This window comes from Podarcis vaucheri (assembly GCF_965113315.1).
Source record: "Podarcis vaucheri genome assembly, chromosome: 13".
Classification (NCBI taxonomy): Eukaryota; Metazoa; Chordata; class Lepidosauria; order Squamata; family Lacertidae; genus Podarcis; species Podarcis vaucheri.
Genome location: NC_138751.1, coordinates 10,948,295 through 10,972,172, shown reverse-complemented (window position 1 = coordinate 10,972,172; position 23,878 = coordinate 10,948,295). Strand labels below are relative to the sequence as shown.

General features: G+C 45.4%; 1 protein-coding gene across 4 annotated transcripts in view; it reads right to left on the bottom strand.

Annotated features, from left to right (window-relative positions):
- CHD8 (chromodomain helicase DNA binding protein 8) overlaps nt 1-23,878 on the bottom strand; it is a 69,335-nt gene that overhangs the window by 15,045 nt on the left and 30,412 nt on the right. For 3 of the 4 annotated variants that reach the window (XM_082195727.1, XM_082195728.1, XM_082195729.1), the window contains 17 exons: nt 22,142-22,263; nt 20,715-20,958; nt 19,849-20,025; nt 18,942-19,085; nt 17,506-17,761; nt 16,024-16,237; nt 14,610-14,805; nt 12,814-12,981; nt 11,499-11,678; nt 10,803-10,913; nt 7,616-7,827; nt 6,065-6,264; nt 5,521-5,722; nt 4,247-4,336; nt 3,409-3,512; nt 2,047-2,161; nt 1,766-1,841 (listed from right to left, as the gene is read on the bottom strand). In XM_082195727.1, coding sequence (XP_082051853.1) covers nt 1,766-1,841; nt 2,047-2,161; nt 3,409-3,512; nt 4,247-4,336; nt 5,521-5,722; nt 6,065-6,264; nt 7,616-7,827; nt 10,803-10,913; nt 11,499-11,678; nt 12,814-12,981; nt 14,610-14,805; nt 16,024-16,237; nt 17,506-17,761; nt 18,942-19,085; nt 19,849-20,025; nt 20,715-20,958; nt 22,142-22,263 — 2,811 coding nt within the window. The remainder of the gene's footprint in view (nt 1-1,765; nt 1,842-2,046; nt 2,162-3,408; nt 3,513-4,246; nt 4,337-5,520; nt 5,723-6,064; nt 6,265-7,615; nt 7,828-10,802; nt 10,914-11,498; nt 11,679-12,813; nt 12,982-14,609; nt 14,806-16,023; nt 16,238-17,505; nt 17,762-18,941; nt 19,086-19,848; nt 20,026-20,714; nt 20,959-22,141; nt 22,264-23,878) is intronic. The other variant, XM_082195730.1, reaches the window with a different exon arrangement.

The following is a 23,878-nucleotide window of genomic DNA, read 5'->3' as shown; positions in this document are numbered from 1 at the left end:
CATTCCCAGGGGAACTGAAGGAGGCAGTGGTGCGCCCGCTCTTAAAGAAAACATCATTAGATCCTTTAGATCTATCCAATTACCGCCCGGTTTCGAATCTTCCGTTCCTGGGTAAGGTGATTGAGAGAGCGGTTGCTGAACAGCTTGGTAGGTTTCTGGATGAAACATTGGCTCTGGATCCATTCCAGTCTGGCTTCCGCGCTGGTCATGGGACCGAGACGGCTCTGGTCGCCCTAACAGATGATCTCCGTAGACAGCTGGATCGAGGCGGGTCAGGGCTGCTGATTCTTCTAGATCTATCAGCAGCTTTCGACATGGTCGATCACGAACTTTTGGACCACCGCCTTACCGACGTGGGGATCCAGGGCACAGTCCTTCAATGGCTGCGCTCGTTTCTCTCTGGTCGGGGACAGAGGGTGGCGCTTGGGGGGGAACTGTCATCCCGCCACTCCTTGGTGTGTGGAGTGCCTCAGGGCACGATACTCTCCCCGATGCTTTTCAACATCTTTATGCGCCCCCTCGCCCAGCTTGTCCGGAGTTTTGGGCTGGGTTGTCATCAGTATGCCGATGACACCCAACTCTATCTGTTGATGGATGGCCATCCTGACTCGGCCCCAGACACACTGACCAGATGTTTGGAAGCTGTGGCTGGATGGTTACGTGGGAGCCGGTTGAAGCTAAATCCTTCGAAGACAGAGGTCCTCTGGCTGGGACGGGGCGATATGGGATTGGGGGGGCAACTCCCGTCTCTTGCGGGGGCGCAATTAGTGCCAGCACCGTCCGTTAAGAGTTTGGGTGTAATCTTCGACACCTCCCTTTCCATGGAGGCGCAGATTGCAGCTATAACAAAGGCGGCATTTTTCCATCTCCGCCAAGCTAAGCAGTTGGCTCCTTACCTCTCTCGCCCTGACCTAGCCACTGTGATCCACGCGACGGTCACCTCCAGACTGGATTATTGTAACTCGCTCTACGTGGGGCTGCCCTTGAGACTGACCCAGAAACTCCAGCGGGTGCAGAATGCTGCAGCGAGACTCCTTACGAGGTCTTCGCTGCGAGATCACATTCACCCGGTGCTATACCAGCTGCACTGGCTCCCGGTGGAGTACAGGATCAGGTTTAAGGTGCTGGTTTTAACCTTTAAAGCCCTATATGGCCTAGGACCCTCGTACCTACAGGACCGCCTCTCCTGGTATGCCCCACAGAGAAACCTACGGTCTTCAAATAAAAACATCTTGAAGGTCCCAGGCCACAGAGAAGTTAGGCTGGCCTCAACTAGAGCCAGGGCTTTTTCGGCTGTGGCTCTGATCTGGTGGAACACTCTGTCACAAGAGACCAGGGCCCTGCGGGACTTGACATCCTTCCGCAGGGCCTGCAAGACAGAGCTGTTCCACCAGGCCTTTGGCCAGGGCACAGCCTGACTCCCTCCCTCGGCAATCTTCGCAGAGCTCTGGCCCAATGGTTGCTAGTGGCTTGAATTAATTAATTTTTATAATGAATGATTTTAGAATGTTGTTTATGTTGTACCTTTGTACTGTTTTATTGTTGTTAGCCGCCCTGAGCCCGGCTTTGGCTGGGGAGGGCGGGATATAAATAAAATTTATTATTATTATTATTATTATTATTATTATTATTATTATTATTATTATTATTTAAGACTAACGGGACTGTAGAGCTCAGAGCCTTTGTGAGAAGCTGGGAACCAGGCGAAGGGGGCGACATGGAGCAACGTTTTTGGCTCCTGTACTGCGCTGGCTCAGGATCTCACCTCATCATCTGGCTCCTTGGCGGGGCCTCCCACTGGTTTGTACTCCGGGTCCTCGCAGTCCTTGTCGAAATCGACCCTGCCAGCAAAAGAAGGGAGAGAACTGGTTCGTCATTTCCGCTTCAATCTCAGCTCTCCTCCAATCCCCTTCATACAGACACACCTCAGGACTTCCTGCGAGAAGCAAGCTGAACTCACTGACACCCGGTGCCTCGGTATTAGCATGGCAAGTCATCACAGGTGTGCTTCTTCAGGCCCCCTCTCCCCACGCACCAGCTACTCACCCCTCTCCCACATCCAGGCGATGCTCGGCGGCGATGGCCTTTTCGTCAGGGCGACCAGCCTTCTCCAGGAAGCAGAGCGCAGGATCTGCTCGCATGGTGTTGTACTTCTCGTAGCCTGAAAGGAGTGCCAGAGGGATGAGAGATTTCGGGGTTTGCCTGCACCCAATCTCAGAGAAGATCCACGGACCTTCGATTCTATACTGTCATCTTTATTTAATCATATTAAATAAGGCATTTCCCTGTGTATAAGACTAGGCTTTTTTCCTAAAAAAATAATGTCAAAAATTAGGGGGCGTCTTACACATGGGGGCATCTTATAGACAGAAAAATACAGTACTTTAAATGTGCAATTATTTTGATGGATCTCCTCCAAGTATCACTAATGTTGAGAGTTACCCGTATGACCATAGAATTGAAGAATTGGAAGGGAACCAAACGTACAACTCCCTACCCAACCTAATGGTACTCAAGTCGTACAGCACTTGCTCATCAACTCCATAAACATTGAATTACTTTCCCTTGGTATAATAGGGTTCATGTTTTGTAACCTTGTCATGTTTAACTGTCATGTCTATGTTATGAATCGTTCCAGTCGCTACCTTCCATGAGTTCACATACCTGTGGTTTGTTTATTTCATGTCTCTGTTTGACAGTGATATATCATTGCATATTGTCAACTGATCTTGTTTGGATTTGCAGAATCTTGCATAACCTTTTCTTTTTTGAAAATTAATAAAGATGAAAAACAAATCCCACACACCAACTTTGAGAGGAAGGACGTGGCCTATAGAATTTTAATGGAGGGGGCGAAAAAGCTGGGAATTAACCTGCTATCAGGCAAGACACTGAACAGCAAGGGCTGTAGCAGAACTGTAGAGCGTAATCCTAACCCGAACATCTAAATAAATGAGAGCTATAGTTTAGTGGTAGAGCACCTGTTCAAGAAGAAGAAGAAGAGAAGAAGAGTTTGGATTTGATATCCCGCCTTTCACTCCCCTTCAGGAGTCTCAAAGCGGCTAACATTCTCCTTTCCCTTCCTCCCCCACAACAAACACTCTGTGAGGTGAGTGGGGCTGAGAGACTCCAAAGAAGTGTGACTAGCCCAAGGTCACCCAGCAGCTGCATGTGGAGGAGCGGAGACGCGAACCCGGTTCCCCAGATTACGTGACTACCGCTCTTAACCACTACACCACACTGGCTCTCTCAATTCCTGGCATCTCCAGGGAGGGCTGTTTCAACTATACTGATCTAAATGAACCTATCGTCTTGACAAGGCAGCCTTCGCATGCTACTGTAAGCGCTGCTCAAAACAGGATGTGACCTCAGATTCCTTCCCCAGAATGGTACTGCAGCAGCACCTACCATGTTTGAAGACCCCAAGGAGCAAGGACTTGTCAGCTTCTGTATCCCACCAGGCTGTGGGGACCTCTGCTTGGTCCACCAGTGGAAACCACATGTCGATTTCACTGCAGGATCAAACGACATTTGGGAAGGGGGTGCAGCAAAGGCAGGGGGGAAGAGGAAGAGAAAAAAACACGAGAGAGAGAAAACAAAGCGTCAGAGGCAGCCGAGCTCACGGAAGTATAATGTTCTATGGGGACAGATGCAATTAGAAGGTCATAGAGAACAGGAAGTGGGGTGGATGTGATCAGTCCCGGAATAGTGAACATAAAAGCACTGGCTTTAAGAGGGACGTGGCATTTTGTTTTTACAGGTAAATTCATGGAGGGTAAGGCTATCAATAGCTATCACAATGGGAATCACAAGAGGAGAGAGTGCTTTTGCACTCAGTTTGTTGCTTGTAGGCTTCCCATGGTTGGTGACTGGAAGAATGAGATGCTGAACTAGATGGTCATGGGTTCAAGCCTCAAGTTGGGCAAAAGATTCCTGCATTGCAGGGGGTTGGACTAGATGACCCTTGGGGTCCCTCTTCCAGCTCTACAATTCTATTCTTCTTCTTATCTGCTTAAACTCCTATCTGTAAACAAGGATGCTAGGAAGCTACAGCTCCCATTCCAGGGATGAGTTTCAGCCACGAAACTCACTAGGGGATCATCTTTCAGCCTGACCTGCCTCGCAGAGCTGTTGTGTGATGAAGTTGGGGAAGACACATGCAGGCAACTCTAAAAGCTGCTTAAGAGCAAAGGCAGGCTTTTAAAAAACACCCCCCAATGCAACTTATAAATAAATGAAATATTACCTGGAAATAGTGCCTGCCAAAACTTTCTCGGCTTGGTCCCCGATCACCTCCTGGCGCAGGTAATACAGCATACGGACACGTAGGAGAACTCTGGGGAGAGAACAAGGACTTTAAGTGGGGAAAGATGGAGGAAAGAACTGTGCACCCTTTGCTAGCTACACCTGACTCTGCCCTTGTTATCTCTCTCCTAGGGATCTGGAAGAAGACAGTAATAATCTTTCTGTTGTTGTTCCAGTCTGAACACATATGGATTGAAGTCTGGTAGCAGGGAGGAGGAATGCACATGCTAAAGATTGGAGAAAAATCGTAAGCTATCTCATTTGACATTTTTCTTTCTGCAGGCAGAAAAAAAAAATCAGAAGAGAAAGGGCAATGGGGACAGCACTACCACTAATACTCATTAGATTTATTCATCGTCTTCCTCAGAAAAAAAAAGTCTGAAAGTGCCTAGCAGAGCCATAAAAGTATACCAAACTCACATTCAAAAATGAAAGCAAGGAAGAAATACAATATAGCGGAACTATTTACTAAAAGCGCTCATCAAACCAATGCTATAGAAAGGGCGAATCCTACACACACCCGATTAAAAGATGGACACTGCAAACAGGGTGGAAATTAACCACCAAAAGTCTGGGGAAACAGGAATGTCTTAGGCCGCCACCTAAAAGCTGATTGCAAAGGCACCAGGTGCATTTTCCCTAGAGGGGAGCAACCCCTGAGAAATCACGTCATGTTACCACTCTCCACACCAACTTAGATCTACGGTCGTACCTTGGATCTCGAACGCCCTGGAACTCGGACGTTTTGGCTGCCGAACGCCGCAACCCCAGAAGTGAGTGTTTTGGTTTGCGAACGTTCTTTTGGAAGCCGAACGTCCGATGGGGCTTCTGTGGCTTCAGATTGGCTGCAGGAGCTTCCTGCAGCCAATCAGAAGCCGCGATTTGGTTTTCAAACGTTTTGGAAGTCGAACGGACTTCTGGAACGGATTCCGTTCGATTTCCAAGATACGACTGTATGCAATTGTGGTTTTTTGGATGGACTGCGGCCGGCCACGCCCTGAGAAACCAAGCAGTTTGCAAAGCTATAGCTTTGGGGATGGGAGCAAAGTACCTGCAATTATTTCTTTACTACAGTGGCGCTGTGATGGGGCTTCTCTCTATTCCGAAGGAACAGTTGGAATAGGTTTGAGAGTTAAAGTGGGGGAAAGGATCTGCTCTCTCTAGCTGTACTGGTGTGTCAAAACAAGACCCCTTTGCATCGCATCCCATCCTTACTTGTTGCATTGGTGCTTAAGGTGCTTCTTGTAGCCCTCATCCTGGAAGAGGGTGTCGGGGTTGTACTTGCGGATCCATTCGGCTTTCTGGAGGTCGAAAGTGGTCTGGGACTTGACCTTCTTCCCTTTGCGGCCTCGTGGGACTGGGATGGACAGGCCTGCCCGAGGAACAGGAAGTGAGCTCAGAGCAGGGGTATGGCTCTCTAGGTATAACATGGAACCAGTGCAATAGGGATTAGGGTCACCCCAGATTTTCCATCGTATCTCGAGCTCAAACATATTTCAAAAAAGAACCCATGCACACTGCCACCCAAGCAGAAGTTTAAGAGACAGAAAGAACCTCCCCGACTCCCGCAAAGCCATCCATATCCCCCTTCCCCAAGAGTCCCGCCATCTTGAATTTGCCAACATGCTTGAATTTGCTTCCTCCCTCGCCCGAACAACCCACATCTTGCGATATCCCAAGACAGTGGCAATGTAAAATGGCAGGCCCAGCTTGGCCAAGCCCTTCACGACCACAGAGAGAGAAATTAAGGGGGGCTCACCGGAGTGGTTCTGAAGTTCCTTGGCTTTGCCGTTCTCAACCGGGCTGATGAGATCCCAGATGAAGCCCTTGATGTTCTCGTCGCCCCGGTAGTGCATCAGGCAGTAGACGAGGATGGCCCGGCAGATGGTCTCCACGTCCCGCTCAGACATGCGTCTCTTGAACCGCCCATGCGACAGGATTTCCCGCCAGCGGCCCCAGCTGTCAGGAAAAATTGGCAAAGTCAGAGCCATTCCCTTGCTTTGTCTTTTGTCATGACTAAGGATGAGCAAGTAAAATCCTCAATGATACGTTGGGCAATAGATACTGGTCATAACATACACATGGGAAGCATGGGAACAATTGTGGAATATGGATATAAAATTTACAGCATGTTACTACAGTCTGAGAGAAAATTATATGAAAATGTTATCTTGATGATATCTAACACCAAGTAAATTGGCAAAAATGTATAAATCTAAATCACGCAAGTGTTGGAAATGTAAAGAGAAAGAAGGCTCTTTTTATTATATGTGGTGGTCTTGTAGTAAGGTTAAACTTGCAGTGGTTCTCAACCTGTGGGTCCCCAGATGTTGTTGGACTACAACTCCCATCATCCCTGAGCTCTGCCCTTGCTAGCTAGGGGTGATGGGACTTGTAGTCCCAAAACATCTGGGGACCCACAGGTTGAGAAAGGCTGGTTAAAGCTTACTGGGAAATGATATATAATGAAATGAAAAGGGTGTTTAAAATAACCTTTGTCAAACCAAACCCAATCCAGAAGCTTTTCTTTTGGGAATTATAGAGATAGAACTACCTAAAATGTATAGAAACTTATTCATGTATGCTACTACAGAGGCAAGAATGCTACTTGCCCCAAAATGGAAAGAAGCAGAAGCCCCAGCAAAGGAAGAAGGGATACAAAAACTTATGGAATACACAGAAATAGAGAAACTTACCAGAAGAAAAAGAAATCAAGATAATAAACTTTTTATAAAAAAATGGAAATGGTTTATTGAATATTTACAGATGAATTGTAAACAGATAAGATCGCTGGCAGGATTATTGTAATAACCTGCAGTTTTATAAGAGTATATATTTAAAATAGATGAATAAATGAGCAAATTAAGTTAATTTGGATATGCAGAGGATATTAATAATGAATTTAAGGAACCGCAGGAAGAGGGAGAAGGCAGTCACGTTTTGAAATGTTGAAATGATTGTAAAATTAGTGAAATGTACAAAACTAGTGAAATGTATAAACTTGAAAAGTATAAATAAAATTTGGAAAAACTGGGGGGGGGGGGAGAGAGAGAGAAAGGAAGGAAGAGTTCCCTTGCTCGCCAGGAACTGCAAACCTAAGCATGCTGACCGGAGATTAATTCCTATAGAACACAGCGGCACTTACTCCTGAGTAAGCACGCAGAGAACTGCCCTGTGTTGTAAGCCGATCGCTGCTTCTAAAGCGGATTTATAAAAGAGTCCACCTGCTCCGCAAGCCCCAGAAACAACATTGCCCGTATGCTGGCGAGTTTTCACCCACAACCAACAAAATCTTCCCCATGCCACATACCCATAGACTAGCAGTTGTTTCTCCACCTGGAAGCAGTCCGTGCGCCCGTAGGAGTGGTGGAGCGGGTGGTGGTGGCGGTCGTGGCGTCGCGAGCGCGGCCGGTCATCGTCGTCGCTCTCCAGGTCGGAGAACTCCACCAGGTCGTCGTCCTTCAGGGTGCTGAAGTGGCGCGTCTGCTTGCGCACACGGGGGGTGTCAATCACCAGGTTGTTCTGCGGAGGGGAGAAAGGACAAGGCCTTAGGTTGGTCTAGCAAGGCACCAACCCCTCCCACAAGGCAATGCCAAAAAGTAAAACCATCCCCTGCCTTCATCAAGATATGTGAAGGCTGGACCGCCTTCTTTTATTGTGGAGGCAGCAGGGAGCATTTATTTCATTACATCTGTTCAACAACTAATGCTAATTTCTCCCACTCTTATTTCAAAGCTATTTTTGCCTTTTTATCAAAAAGGCACCTGGCCCAATTTGGTTGCCAATAAATATTGCTGCAGACCTTTGTGAGATCATGGTTTTTTTTTGTTTTTGTTTTTTGGAAAATAATATTTATTCAAGATTTTAAAAGTTACAATACGAACAAAGAAAAAAAAAGAAATTTTAAAAAGGACAGAAAAAATACAAACATTCAAAAAAAAAAAAAAAGAAAAAGGGAAAAAGAAACAAATCAAACCTTTACATAACTTTCTTCCTTTACTTATTTCCTTGACCTCCTCACACCTCCCATTTTTGTATTCTAATTTAAATTGTTGTTTTAGCAAATCCTTCCAACCTAATTTTTATCTTAATAATTTATTTTAAAATACTGTAGCTTTGCATTCTCTCTTTCATCAATTCATTTTTACTTAATCCTTTATATCTTTTTACCAATACCACATAAATTTCTTTTTCAAACATCTTATCAACAAAATCCTTAATTTTACAATATTTTTAAAAGCCACTTTTACTTTTACTTTATCCGATCTTAACTCTCATCTAAACCTATATATCAATACTTATTCTTAAAACATTTCCCTAAGGTCGGGGGAAAAAAAATTCCCTTCCACGAATTTCCCAACTCTTATACAAATAAAACAAAAAAGCAACTTATATTATATGCACTTTAAGTTCCCAATTTTTATTCCACCCACACCCCTTCCCGGTTTCAGTCCTCAACATAAATCCATCAATCTCAAAAAACCATCAACCCGGAGATCTTAAATCTGAGGCTCTTAAATCTCTCTCATGACTCCTCTGCCAGTCTTTTTGATAGTCTTTGATATTGAAACCCAAATCTCGGGGAGGCTCCAACTCAACAGCATCCACGTTCCTTCCAGCCAAACCTCCGTACTTGAAGGTAAGGCCTATAGGATATTCTAAATCTTGTTTCATTCTCCTTTCCAATCCAAATGTCCCCGTAACTCCAACTTTCACCTGAATCAGATTTATAATCCAAGGGTCATCTGATCTCCACATAAGGGGATCTCTCCATCTTTCACTTTCCAATTCAGGCCAGGCTTCCATCTTCGAAAATTTATTTCTCCTTATTACCATCATGTCAGGCCTCGAATTGCAGCTCACCTTTTGGCTCTGCAGGGTTACGGCTCCCCCTTTCTTCTCTTCAAAGACAACATTATTCTCCTCTAATTTCCCTGTTTGTTCAGTTAAATAAAATTCCTGTGCAGAGTTCTTATCAAGTTCATTGCTGGTACTCACTCTTGTGTTCAAAGTTGTAACATTTGTAGTCAAAACACTTATTTGACCTTGCAACTTTCCCAAGAGAAAAAATGTCCTATTCAGTTCAAACTGAATTTCCTTTCCGACTGCCATTCTTAAGTGTATCAAGGTCAAAAAATAGTTTCTCAGCTGGTTCTTAATGCATTGACCCAAAGCTCCCTCTAGGGGGATTTAAGTTTCTTTTTACTCCTCTCAGCACAGACCCAAAAGTCCCATCCGTTAGATTGTAACAGTCCTTCCTTCTTTTTAAACATAAGCTTGTAGCAAATGTAGACAATAAAAACAAAGTCCTCTTTTTGTATCTTGACAGCTAGCTTGACAGCTGTCAAATTGTTCAATTCCTCATCAACGGGCTCTCACGGACCACTCCTGGGTCCGGGGGGTGGGGATGGCACATCAATTCCCAAATTTAGTTCTTCTCCTGCAGGCTCCCCTGCTTCCAAATAAAATTTCTTATAATCTCAATCAGTAGAATTAAAGTCTTTTACAGAAGAAAAAAAATAAAAATAAAACTCTCCACGACCTTAGTTGGAGGTTCTTTGCTTTAGATTGTTTACAGAAAGGGGAGGCGGACTTCCTGTTTGGACCTTCCCCGATCAGTGCCGAATTTAAAAAATATTTTAAAAATCCAATTTCTGTACTACTCACGGGTTGTTGTTTGAAATCCAAATGTCCACAGAAAAAAGTCAGCGCTCTCCGACAACGGCTGTGCGGCTTCACTCCGCAAAAATAGCAGTCGATTCGAACACCGCGCCACTCACCCCACGTCACTTCGGAACCCCCAAAAAGGGGTTTCCCTGTGAGTAGGGGGGACGCTCTTGGTGTGAGCCGAATCCCACGTTCCCAGGCTTCCTCCGCCTAGGATTCATAGAGGGTCTTCGCCTTCGCCGCGGCGGCAAGACCCGATTTTAGCAGAGCGGGTTCCTCTGAATCAGCGATGGCGCTGACCCGGAATTAGAAAGATCATGTTCTTTCTAATGAGTGGCTCCAGTCCAGGTTTGTGAATTGTCTTCCTTTAAATGTTGTGAGGATCCTACGCCCTTTAAAATGTTGGTTTTTGGGGGTGGTGGGTTATTGGGTTGCTTTTATTTTGATTATGCATTTTATGGTTTTATATTTTGAGTGTTATATTATTATTATTATTATTATTATTATTATTATTGGGTATTATATTACTATTATTAATTATACAATTATTAATAATTAATTAATAACTAATAATTAATTTTATTATTATTAATTTAATAATAATAATAATAATAATAATAATAATAATAATAATAATAATAATAATTTAAGACAGGCTGAGGGTTGGGGAAGGAAATACAACTCACTTTTTTTAATAAAAAAAAAGTACACCATGCCTCAGAATGTGAAGTGTCTTGTGAAGTCCTCATGTTACTAATGTGGCCAATCAAAGCCTGAATTAATGATGGGGGGCAGGCTCCTTCCCCTCCCAAGCCCATTCCTCAACACACCTTGCTGTTGAGCATATCCAGATCCAAGTCTGCCTTCTTGGCCCACTTCTGCCAGAAGTTGGGGTCGTCCAAGGCAATGTCCGTCCTATTTTCTGAGGCCACAAAGCTCGCCTGGGAGAGGAGAACATATATATATTTAAAAACAAGAATAATATATTTTTATTTCTTCCATACAGAAAGTTACATTTGTTAAGTCAACAATTATATTCCAGTTGAGAGGAGAATATTTTTTTTTAAGGATTTATGGGGGTAGGGTTGGCTATCCTACTGTAACATGACATGTACCCTTAGTGAGCATAACATCTCTACTATGGAACCCGGCAGGTTTGGTTTAGTTTTAAAACACAAAGCAAATGGGTTTCTATGCTTCATGGCTTGGGTAGGAGTGAGTCAGCCAGGAACACACAATGTAAAAAATTAAGAGCCTCCTGGATCAGATTATTAAGTTCAGCACCCTGTTCTCAAAAGTGGCCAGCCAGATACCCACAAGCAAGAAGAATCTGAGTACAAACAAGCAAATTATGATGATGAGGATGATGATGTGCCCTTTCCCCTCCAGTGGTTGCCAGCAACTGGTGCAGTTTGTTCTGGCCCTCTGCACACGCTTTCCTTTTCACTTCCTTCAGCAAAGCCTCCCCTCCATCAATCTCCAATTCCCCTAACCTCAAAAGGAGGAGGTAGCTAAAGAGCAATTACCTTGGCGAAGGTGGAGCCCTTCCCTTCGCTCTCAATGGTGATAGTGGTCGTCCGCCGCAGCAGAATCTGGTCAATGTCCTCTTCACAGAACTTGGAGCCCTCGTCGTCCTCTTCCATGATGGCAGCATAGGCTCCCTTCCGCAGCAGGTCTTCGATCTCCTTCTTTGAAAACTGCTGGATCTGAGAGGGGAACAGGAGGCAACGACAAGAGGGGCGGGGAGATTAGAAGACCATCTTCTCTAACCTGCCTTGGAACAGAAGCAGGAATCATTCTATCAGGCTCTGCTGAAAAGCTCAACTCAAATAAGGAGGAGACACCTTCCTCTGAAAAATTTCTGTTCCAGCTGGTTAAGATTAAGAACCACTATGTAACTTCAAGAATTGGAGTCTGAGGTTGAGCCCTCCCTTGGCTTCCTCTCCCCTTTTCCCTGTGTGTCATGCCTTTTAGACAATAAGCCTACGGGTAGCAAAGGTTTTGCTTTATTGTACGCAAAATGCTTTGAAAGCCTTTCTGGCTGAAGCATGGGATAAAAATGCTCTAAACTGTGTACTGCTTATATTGCTGTACTTGCAAACGTGCAATGGGTTTTTCTTTTTAAAATCAGAGGATGGTGTACATGAATGTTTATGACTGAATGAAGAAATACACAAAATTATGCAAAGCCACCAGAGCAGAATATGGACAATTTTGATACTCTGCTCTTCACCACCATCACCCAGTCTAAAAAGCAGAGTGGGATGATGCACAGAAATGGAAATTAAGTTTCCAACGAAGGAGGAATGGCTTTAAAAAGTTATGGACTACGCGGAAATGGAAAAGCTGACAGCAATATTAAGAGATCAAAGTGACAAACTTTTTATACAATGAACGGAGGCCTTTTTGGGACTATTTGGAAAAGCACCTGGAACAAATGAAATCGCAGGCAGAATTTGAGATAGCAGCAGCAGGATAAAAATGATAAAGGGGATGAGTGGGGGGATTTTGGTAATAGACGAGAATCTGATATATAATGCAGAGGAAAAGAGTTTGAATAAAAACACTGTGGGGGTGGGAAGTCGGTACATGAAACAATGCAACTAAGTCAGTTTGTAAAAAAACAGGAAATTCAATAAAAACTATATTGGAAAAAAGCAGTGTGATGCAACTAGCTAGAATAGATGCTTCTTCGGGGTGGGAAGGGAGGAAGATGGGCAGGGGGAAGGCATCCAATTGGACACACATTCCTAGAGAAACTTCAGCCTAGATCTGCAAATCCCCACATTTGCAAGTTCACCCAGGGCTGCCTCTCCACCAATTGTCACCAACGTTATTTACCCCGGCGATGCTGCCCTCTCTCCCGCTCATGGACTGCAGGACGGCCTTGTCCAGCCCCAGCTTGAGGCTGGCTTTGTCAAACATCTCTCGCTCGTAGGAGTTGCGGGTGATGAGGCGGTAGACCTTCACTGCCTTGCTCTGCCCGATACGGTGGCAGCGTGCCTGGGCCTGGAAGGAAGAGGAGACAAGAGCAGGAGAAGGCAATTGAGCATGTGAGAGATATACCCACTGCACAGACCCCTCTTGGGACAGAGAAAATAGTGATTTTCTTCAAAAGAACGCTCCTCTTAGTGGCCAGAAACAGGAGCAAGGAGAGTTAAAGTTTAGGCCCTTGGGAGGCAGTAATTAATATTCACTGCAATTATAAAGATTGATTTTACATTTATGGAAAAAGTAGGCATACATACATGTATAGCGTTATTTTCATAATTCCATTTCTGACCTCTTTTAATAAAAAGTAAAATTGCAAGTCATAATGTAACATCATAACACATCATAAAACAAATTACTACAATGCTACTGCCTTTGCAACCCGCCCTGGAATAACATTCCGTTTTACGCTAGTACTACCATCCGGTAACAGAAAGGTCCTAGAATGCCCAAAGATCTCCCATTTCTAAAACCACGTCTGGGTGGGAGGCAAATGGAAGGGATTCTTGGGGAAAGGGGATAGGTGCCAAATTATGACACAAAGAGGTAGCTTGGATACAGGTAAAGGACCCCTGGACATTTAAGCCCAGTCAAAGGCAACTTTGGGGTTGCGGCGCTCATCTCGCTTTCAGGACAATGGAGCTGGTGTTTGTCCACAGACAGCTTTCCAGGTCATGTGAACAGCATGACTAAACTGTTTCTGGTGCAATGGAAAACCTTGATGGAAACCAGAGCACACAGAAACGCTGTTTACTTTCCCACCGCAGCAGTACCTATTTATCTGCTTGCACTGGCATGCTTTTGAACTGCAAGGTTGGCAGGAGCTGGGACAGAGCAATGGGAGCTCACTCCGTTGTGGGGATTCAAAGTGCCAACCTTCCGAATGGCGAGCCCAGGGGGCTCAGTGGTTTAGACCACAGCGCCACCTACGTCCCAATGCTTGGATACGAGGAGGAAACGGTGTGTTTGTGTACTGCTCAGTATCTGTGTATTGCTCAATAGGCAGAGTATGAAACTCTTCATCTCAAAGTCATGGGTTTGAGCCCTATGTTGGTGCAACGGATTCATGTATTGCAGGGGGTTGGACTAGATCAGAGGAAGGCAACCTAAGGCCTGGGGGCCGGATGTGGCCGAATCGCCTTCTCAATCCGGCCCTCGGACGATTCGGGAATCAACATGTTTTTACATGAGTAGAATGTGTCCTTTTATTTAAAATGCATCTCTGGATTATTTGTGGGGCATAGGAATTTGTTCATATTTTTTTCCAAAATATAGTTCGGCCCCCCAAATGGTCTGAGGGACAGTGGACCAGCTCACAGCTGAAAAAGGTTGCTGACCCCTGAACTAGATGAACCTTGCTGTCCCTTCCAACTCTACAATTCTATAATCTATCCATCACAGTTGTAGCCTGTCCTATCTTGCCCAGGATGGCATGCATAAGGTGATCCCATCTGATTTTTACAACAAACTTGCATAGTAGGTTAGGCCATGAGAGAAAAAAGGTGGGCCAAAAGTTACTTGGTAGGCAAAGGGGGTGGGTAATACATGTTTTCACTCAGCAGACTTCAGAGCTTTGTCTGTGGACAACACCCCCCTTGGAAGAAGACTGGCTCTTCCCACCCTGAAGGTGTCCCCGCTTGCTGTACCTGCAGGTCGTTCTGGGGGTTCCAATCCGAATCAAAGATGATGCAAGTGTCGGCGGCCGTCAGGTTGATGCCCAGCCCTCCCGCCCGCGTGCAGAGCAGGAAAACGAAGCGATCCGAGTCAGGCTTGCTGAAGCGATCGATGGCCGCCTGCCGCAAGTTCCCCCGCACTCGCCCGTCGATGCGCTCGTAGAGATACCTGCGTGGAGGGGCAAGGTAATTAGGGAACACGAAGGCTGAACGAGAGGTGGCACCCCATACAGGTGCCACAGGGAGTCACATGAGTTAAGAACCCCCTGGCAGGAAGGCAAGAGGCTAATGGACCTAAGCACGGCATGCCGCAAAGCCAGGCTGGTATGCGTGTCTTGAATTTGCCACCCCCAGTGGGCTGAAGACAAGAATGTGCAAATACAGTGGAACCTTGGTTTTTGAACTTAATCTGTTCTGGAAGACCATTTGGCTTCCAAAATGTTTGAAAACTGAGGATCAATGTGCTGGCTGAAAAGTCAATGGGGGAAAAAATTGAAAAACGCGGCTCGGAAGCCATTCAGCTTCTGAAAATCGTTTAAAAACGGAAGCATTTACTTCGGGGTTGTTGACGTTTGGGTTCTGAATTGTTTGGATTCTGAAGGGTTCGACAACCGAGGTTCCACTGTACATGATTTTCCCCGCTCCCCTTTTGGATAAGACTTGTTAGGATATTTCCGTTCCACCTTAAAAGGGAGCAGGCTGTGAGTCACAGAGTCTGCGTATTTCCTGTTCACAGGATGTTTATGTTTTCTGCTGCTTTCGTTCTCTCTCTGTGCTGGAGACACTGACGCAGGCAGTCATGTCTTTCTTTGTTCTGATCAACGCAGAATAAAACTTGTAAATAGTGCTCTCCTGAGTGCGACTTTTGCTGTGCATTATCTGCTGATAAGAGTGTGCATGAGCTCTGGAATGTGGCAAGATATTTTCTAGAAACTCATGTCGCTAATTGCTGATACTGCGTGCCTACGGGAGATCGATGGATCGTCTGGCAGCACGGCTTGGGGGCCATGATGGACTTTATCTCCCTGGCAGTATCCCAACAAGACTATGAGTCAGTGACTGGCCCAAGGTGACCCAATGAGCTCCACGGCCAAGTGGGGATTTGATTGTTTTCATTTTTTTATAGAAAGTATTTCAGCTGAACAAAATAATGTAAAAAGAAAAAGGGGGGGGGAAGTATAATATATCACTACACATGCAAAGAACTACAATTTCATACATGCTTATCCAATATATAGATATGTGTGTGTGTTAATGTTATCCAAATACATATAGGGTTATTTATAAATGACATTAAAAAAAAAAAAAATTTAAGTGTGTTCCAAATATCATTGTACTTTGATTTGAACCCTAGTTTCCCAGGTCTCTTCCTGGTACAAGCCCTCACCTCTTCTGGATGAGGTAGTCCTCCAGGATGTCAAGGCAACGGACCATTTGGGAGAAGATCAGCACCTTGTGCCCGCCGGCCTTCAACTTGGGGAGCAGCTTATCAATCAGCACCAGTTTCCCAGAGGAGCGCACCATGGCCTGCAAGGGGAAATCATGGGGCAGGTGGTGGTGGCAGGAATCCCGAAACTCGGTCAGGATCTTCTCCTCGGCACCTGATTCGGCAGAGGGGGCAGAGCAAGAGAGAGAGGGCATGTCAGAATAGACTCACAGGGTCCCTGAAGCCAAAAGGCAAAGAATCATAGAATCATAGAATGATAGAGTTGGAAGAGACCACAAGGGCCATCGAGTCCAACCCCCTGCCAAGCAGGAAACACCATCAGAGCACTCCTGACATATGGTTGTCAAGCCTCTGCTTAAAGACCTCCAAAGAAGGAGACCCCCACCACACTCCTTGGCAGCAAATTCCACTGGCGAACAGCTCTTACTGTCAGGAAGTTCTTCCTAATGTTTAGGTGGAATCTTCCTTCTTGTAGTTTGGATCCATTGCTCCGTGTCCGCTTCTCTGGAGCAGCAGAAAACAACCTTTCTCCCTCCTCTAAGAGCCTGAAAGCACTGAAACTATACCGCAAACCACTCCCCCAATGTAATGAGAACTAGAGACCTGCTTTTAAAAACCAGCCCTGCCCTATTTCTACTGATCCAACATACCAGAAACTCTGTCTCTGAAATGATCTCCACCCCCCTCCTGCCCACCCGGCTAACTTGCCGTTGATGAATACATCATTTATGTATGCGACCACAGCTGCTCGGATGTTATTGGACCAGAGATGGAAAGAAGATAAAGTCCAGACCAGAGAATAATGGCAGATTAAGTTGATGGATTATGCCAAAACAGCAAAAATGACCGGAAGAATCAGAAATCAGGAAGACCCAAATTCTAATGAAGAATGCGGGAAATTTATAATTTATCTTAAAAACCATTGTAAACAGTTAAAATTGTTAGTAGGATTGGAATAACACCTGTAGTTTAATGGTGAATTTTGGATATAACGGAGATGTAAAATATTTGGATTATGATAAAAGATGCAGGAGGAAATGACTAACAATAGGTCCCACAAAGGGGAGGAGGGAAGCCCGGGGGGAGATTCTCTGAAGTCTGGTCTTTATGTTGTATGTTGGATATGTCATTGTAAAACTGTACAGTCGTACCTTGGAAGTCGAACAGAATCTGTTCCGGAAGTCCGTTCGACTTCTGAAACGTTCGACTTCCAAAGCGCGGCTTCTGATTGGCTGCAGGAAGCTCCTGCAGCCAATCGGAAGCCCCATTGGAGGTTCGAAAACTGGAACAGTCACGTCTGGTTTTTGATTGTTCAGGAGCTGGAACGTTCGACTCCCAAGGCGTTTAGGAGCTGAGGTACAACTGTAACTTGAAAAACCAATATAGATATATTAATATATATATTTTTTTAAAAAAACTTGCCGTTGATGAGGTAGGGATGGTTGCAACACTTGCGTAGCTCCATCATGGTGTTGAGGAGGTTGGGCATGTTGCTGTGCCCTGCCCCTTTGGACAGGAAGTTGAAGTTCTTTTCCAGGATGGCCCGGTAGTACTTCTTCTGGATGTTGGTGAGCTCCACCTCGATGATGGTTTCCTGCTTGGGGGCCAGGTTCTTCTCCACGTCCTCCTTCAGCCGCCGAAGCATCATGGGCTTCAGGATGGCCTGCAGTTTCTGCACCTAGGAGGGTGGACAGAGAAGAGATTCTTTTAAGAGATGGGCCTATCTGGGAGGAAGGGCGAAGATGGAGGAGGAACTCAAGAGTGCCCGAGAAAAGCTTCCCATGTGGTTCTTCTCATCTCCTTGGGTTGTGCGTGTATATCTTACTATATAATAAGATTGCCATGCTGTTGTCATGCTACAGTTCATGGCAGCCATGGCAACCCCAACGTGACGACGGACCAGCAGGCAGGCAGGCTAGCAAGCAAGCAGTTCGGGTGGCAAACAGCCCAGGTGAGCTGTTTCAAGGTGAGTGGGCAGTGCCTCCCCCTCTGTATTAAACAAAGCAGGAGTGGTGTTTAAAGCAGGGGTGCTGCTGCAGAAAATGGTCTGCCAAGCTGCCTCCCATCCTCCTTGAAAAGGGCTGGGGCAAGCTTTGAGGAGGTGGGTGAGATGTAAGGAGAGGAGGGAAGGGAGGTTGGCAAGAGTTGGTGGGTTGATAAGTGGAGAGAGCAGAGGCAGCAGTCGTGTGTGTGTCTGTGTGTGTGTGTGTGTGTGTGTGTATGAGGTGGAGAGAGACAGACACACAGAGAATTAACCACGTAGTGTTTATTGGAATGGTTCGAGAGCAAGAAGTGATGTAGTAGGTGAGATGGTCAGAATGCTGGAACCAGGACTCCTGGGTTCTATGTCTGCTGGGTGAGGGACAGCGGGATACAAGGCATTAAAGAGAAAGGAGACCCGCCCTCTACAGAAAGAAAGAAAAAGAAAGAAAAAGAAAGAAAGAGAAAAACGGATGGATAGAGTAAGTTAAATTGGGAGAGTAATGGGGAATCTGACTGCCCTGGAAGAAAAATTGGTGGAAGTCGCCACATTGGGATCAGTTTCAATTGCTGCAGGCAGATGATGTAGACACTCATGTGGTGAGGGCAATTATCTGACTCCTGCCCACCATGGCTTTTAAAATCTAGTAGGAAGGGACTGGCTGGTTGGGTCCCGGGAGCGGATAATACCCAATTACAAGAGGGAGTTACGCCCACTGCCTTGAAAGAAGCACAGTGGTGAAGCCCACCCACCCCCTTGAAAAGGCCCTCCGTGGATCCAGAGCTACACTGTGCAGTCTCTGAAATCCCCTTCATGGGAAGTGAAGCTGAGGGAGAAGCCAGTGGAGGAAGGGCGAGGGCCGAGTACCGCTGCTTACCTGCTCCTCAGTTTTGAGGTCACCAAAGTCCTTGAGGAACTCTGATTCTGAGGGGAACTGGGAGGGCTCGAGGAAATGCAGGAGGCTGAAGAGTTCCTCCACTGTGTTCTGGAGGGGGGTGCCGGTCAGTAACACTTTGTGCTCCTAGAAGAAGGGGGAAGGCAAAGGGAGGTGTCAATACACAAGCTCAGGCCTGCTCCATTGATGAAGTGTGTGTATGTGTGTAACTGCAAAAGAAGTCAGGCCCTCCAATAAGCCCCAAGGTTTCAGGTAACAGGAGAACAGAGAGACTGGCATTTATGCCAACAGACTCGCTTGCAGGTCTATCCGAGGTTTGAGGATAGGGAAGTTGAGCCTTGCTTACCAACCCCCATATACAGGTGGCAAATCAAACAACTGCACATATATGTCCAAAAAACTTTGATATCATTATTTCTGTTAGATGTGGGGAGGAGAGAAAAGGCAAAGCTCTATGGGGCTATGCTGAACCCTTCAACACTGGAGACATCGTGTGGTTTGGCCTATGCACTTCTACTGGGGCATCTAATCTGACTCATGAATCCCTTTCCCCAAAAACCTCTCCTTTGTTTTAGCAGGAGATTCTGTTGCAACCCCCTCCCTGCTTCAGAAAGGGGCCTGCATCCCATCCCTTGCTAAAATGAAGGGGTGGGGGAACCCCCATTGCTTTTCAAAGCATCTTGCACTTGACATCACTGAGATGCCAGGTGATTGACAGGTGGGTGGTCTGCAGAGCCCAAAAAGGCTTCCCACTCCTGCTTGACAATCTTAAGGGCTAGAAACTCATTTCCCCAAAGTTGTGTACTTCGTCTCACCCTTGTAAGCTAGAAACAAGGTTTGACTCCTGACACCGGTGAAGGCAGGAAAGCAAAAAATAGGGTTCCCTTACCAGGTCCATGTGCTTAAGACTGTCCAGCAGTTTACAGTTGCGGTTCTTAAGGCGATGGGCTTCGTCAATGATGACACAACGCCACTCTATCTCCCTTAGCTCGGGGCAGTCCGACAGGATCATCTCAAAAGTAGTGATCAGGGCATCAAACTTGTATGCGCCTGGAATCAGGCGGCCCTGTTGGGGGACAGAAAAGAAGGCATTCAGATAGTATATGAACATTAAGTTACTCATGGTTTTTGCTTTCTCCCCCAACATATGCATTTCTATTTATTAAGTTGCTAGTCCTTCTTGTTATTGTTATTAATCCAAAGGCAAATGAACAGAAACTGTAAAGGGGCAGATGAGATTGTGAAGATGCAATCAAATCCCCCCACTCCACAAAAAAAGAAAAAGTAGGAATCCTGGAACTGTAGCTTTGCAATCAGTTCAGAATGATGGGTTTAATCCCCAAACTTGCACCTTACAGAACTATAACTCCCAGATACCTTTGGGCGGGGATGACTGTGTAAGCAGACGTGGCACTGGAACAAAATTCTTCATCTCAACCATCACCCAATGCTCACTTTTGTTGTTACCTTACCCCCCACCCCCCAGGTCATGATAAACCTGACTGCTGAAGTGTCATAATCCATTGATAGTAACATTCAAATCCCCAGAGGGTGTGTTCAGGAAGGCAGGGACAAGTGCAATACCCAAGAATCCCTTTTTCTTCCATCTTTGCACTACTCCAGAGCCCCCTTCCCAAGCAAAGATTGTGCGTTCAAGACAGAGCTTTTCCCATCGAAAAGCTATTTTGTAGTTTGGTCCATATGATGGGATGTGCTTGGATTCTTGTAAACTGCTTTTTGGGGGAAATACCATACCCGGGAATCTTTGCAGTACATCTCGTATTGCTGGATCATCTGGCGGGAGGCGAGGCTGCCATGGTAGACGATGGTGTTCATCTCGGTCCAGGTGTTGAACTCCCTCTCCCAGTTGGTGATGGTGGAGAGAGGGGCAATGACCAGGAAGGGCCCCCGGATGCCCACGTTGTAAACCTCCTGCAGGAAGGCAATCGACTGGATGGTTTTGCCCAGGCCCATTTCATCAGCCAGGATGCAGTTTTGCCTGAAGAGGAAGACAGGGCAGACTCAGCCGTTGTTCTTTTTGGGGGGCTTTCAGGAGCCAGTCTGTCTATTAATAGCTGGGATATTAAGGATCTAGGGCTGCAAACCCTAAACAAATCATATAGGGATTAAATATCATCACCTCTTGAGACTACATGCGTACGATTGCACTGAAAGCAGTACTGTGCCCGTTGGACCAAGGAAGTGCAGCATTTTGAACTGGATGGACAATGCACCACCCAAATAATTTCAGATTGATTTTGCCTTGGAGTAAGCAAGATTTTAGCCCTCAAGGGTGTGAAGAGAAGCTTGAAAATTTGTGGGGGGTAGGGAGGGACAGACACTACACCTGTTGAAATCTTAAGAAGCTGGAGGGGAGCTGCTAACAATTACTGGAAAAGACTCCCGTGGGAGATAGAGGACTCTCCTTTGCTGGAGGCTTTGAAGCAGAGGTTGGATGGTCATCTGTCATGGATGCTTTAGTTGAGATCCCTGCATTGCAGGGGGTTGGACTAGATGACCCTTGGGGTCCCTTTCCAACTCTTAAAATTCTATTACAGTGGTACCTCGGGTTAAGTACTTAATTTGTTCCGGAGGTCCCTTCTTAACCTGAAGCACCATTTTAGCTAATGGGGCCTCCCGCTGCTGCTGCGCCGCCAGAGAATGATTTCTGTTCTCATCCTGAAGCAAAGTTCTTAACCCGAGGTACTATTACTAGATTAGCAGAGTCAGTAACCTGAAGCGTATGTAACCCGAGGTACCACTGTACAGTGGTGCCTCGCAAGACGAAAAGAATTCGTTCCGCGAGTCTTTTCGTCTTGCGAAGCACGGTCCGTCGCAACTGCGCCTCTTCAAGCGGCTTTAAAAAAAAAGCGCAAGACGTTTTCCTCTTGCGAAGCAAGTCCATAGGGAAATTCGTCTAGCGAAGCAATGCAAAACCGGAAAACCCTTTCGTCTAGCGAGTTTTTCGTCTTGCGAGGCATTCGTCTTGCGGGGCACCACTGTATTCTAATTCCCAGATAGATGGGAGTGGGTGTTTCACTGTTCTATACAGCTCTTTGACCCTGTATATATACAGATGAGAGAACCTATCATACCTTTAATTCCCTGATTTAGCACCCAGGATACAAATGCGGATGACAGCAGAGTGTTCTGCTCTTCTCCTCTCCTTCCCTTGGGCTCACCTGTTGTACCAGTTGAACAGCAACCAATTCACACCCTCCAGCTGATACTCTCGCAGTTGGTTGCCGTTCTTGTATTCATGAGACAGCTCTAATTTCTTCCAGGAACCAGCCTGGGGACGGGCCTGAAAGGAGAAAAGTATAGAGCTTTGCACCTCAGGAATCAAGAGCTGCAGAACCTGTGGGACTCGGGATACTGTGGGACTCCAACTCCCATGAGCCCTAATTCAGCACGACCTAAGGTCAGGGGTGAAAGGAAGGCCACCAATTCTCCATCCTTGCAGATAGAACAACCTCTAAAGATTTCTCATTAACGCATCAGGACTGGAATTTATTTATTAAGAAGATTTTAATACCGCCTTCCTTCCCTCACCCCCAGATAAAAAATCCAAGTCGGTTAGCGAGAAATAAAATGGACAGGCGTCTTGCTAAATGCAAGGTGGTTCTTTTAATGAGATTCAGAAGCAATACAAACACACGTGAGTGAGAAGATTAAAGATTTTATTCTAAACAGCAAGCATTACATACATTATCAAGCAAGCACTTCGACCTGCCACTGAGAAGCCCTTAAGAAGCGGCAAAGTGACCCCCAGGTAGCCTGAGGTCGCACGGCCCTGGGGCCATCAGTCCGTGCACAAGCTTCTCAGAACTATGCCCCAAAACCATCCGATTTACAGATAGCTAACTTGTTAGCCTACATGCCTTGCCCAACTAACTAGTGCAGATTATTAATTAGCTAGCCTCCTCTTCCAATACCGCATGCTCCTCCAATGAATGTCTAACATCAAAGAGGGTCAGAAGGTACTCTGCATTATCTGGCAGAATCCGAGAACAGGGAGAAGAGTCGGTGAAAGAAGACTGGAAGAAATTTAAGGACTATTTAAAGAAATATTGTAAAATGAATGAATGCTAGAAAGATGTTGGCTAGAAACTAAGTGGTTTCCAGCTGTAATGCTTTAGGAGATATGAAAAAAGGATTATAAATGGGTAAAAGTTTAATGGTAAGGATTTGCTGAACTAACAAATTGAACTGGAATACAAAGAAGGGAAGTATGAGGAGGTCGGAGGAAATAAGGGAATGGAAGTTATGTTATTGAAAATTAATGTGTGTTTTTAATTGTTTATTATTTTCTATGTTTATTTTTATTTTTTTCTTATATCCAAAAATCTTTAATAAATATCTTATATAAAAAAAGAAGGTAGCCTGCATTATCACTTCCTTCCAACAAATCAATGGCTGTTCTCAGCCATCAAAGAGCAGAACAAGAGATAGAGAGGGAAAGTAAACAGAGGCAGGAAGACATGACCATGTCAGATCACTAAACTCCTCGAAATACAAATATCTTCCGGAAACGATTGCCCATACAACAGGAATATACAGTGAGCATTAAAACTTTTTTTTAAAAAAAAATCAGAACCACAACCAACAGGAAAAAACCCAAAACACCCAAACCAAAGACCCATTGAAATAACCAAATTACTCATTTATGAATTACCTTCCTTCCTTTTTTTTTTTTTAAAAGAAGTCACATTTAGGGATGCTCAAATATTAAAAGATTTTTTAAAAATTGTCTTGATCACAGTTTATAACCAAAAAATCATATAAATATACTGAAAAACCAGTGGGGTGCAAAGCCTCACAGAGATGCAATCATCCTCACTTGCAAAAATTAAAACAAAATCCTGATTTTTAAAGCAAAAATTAAAAGGGGGTAGGAAGAATGAAAATTTATTACACTT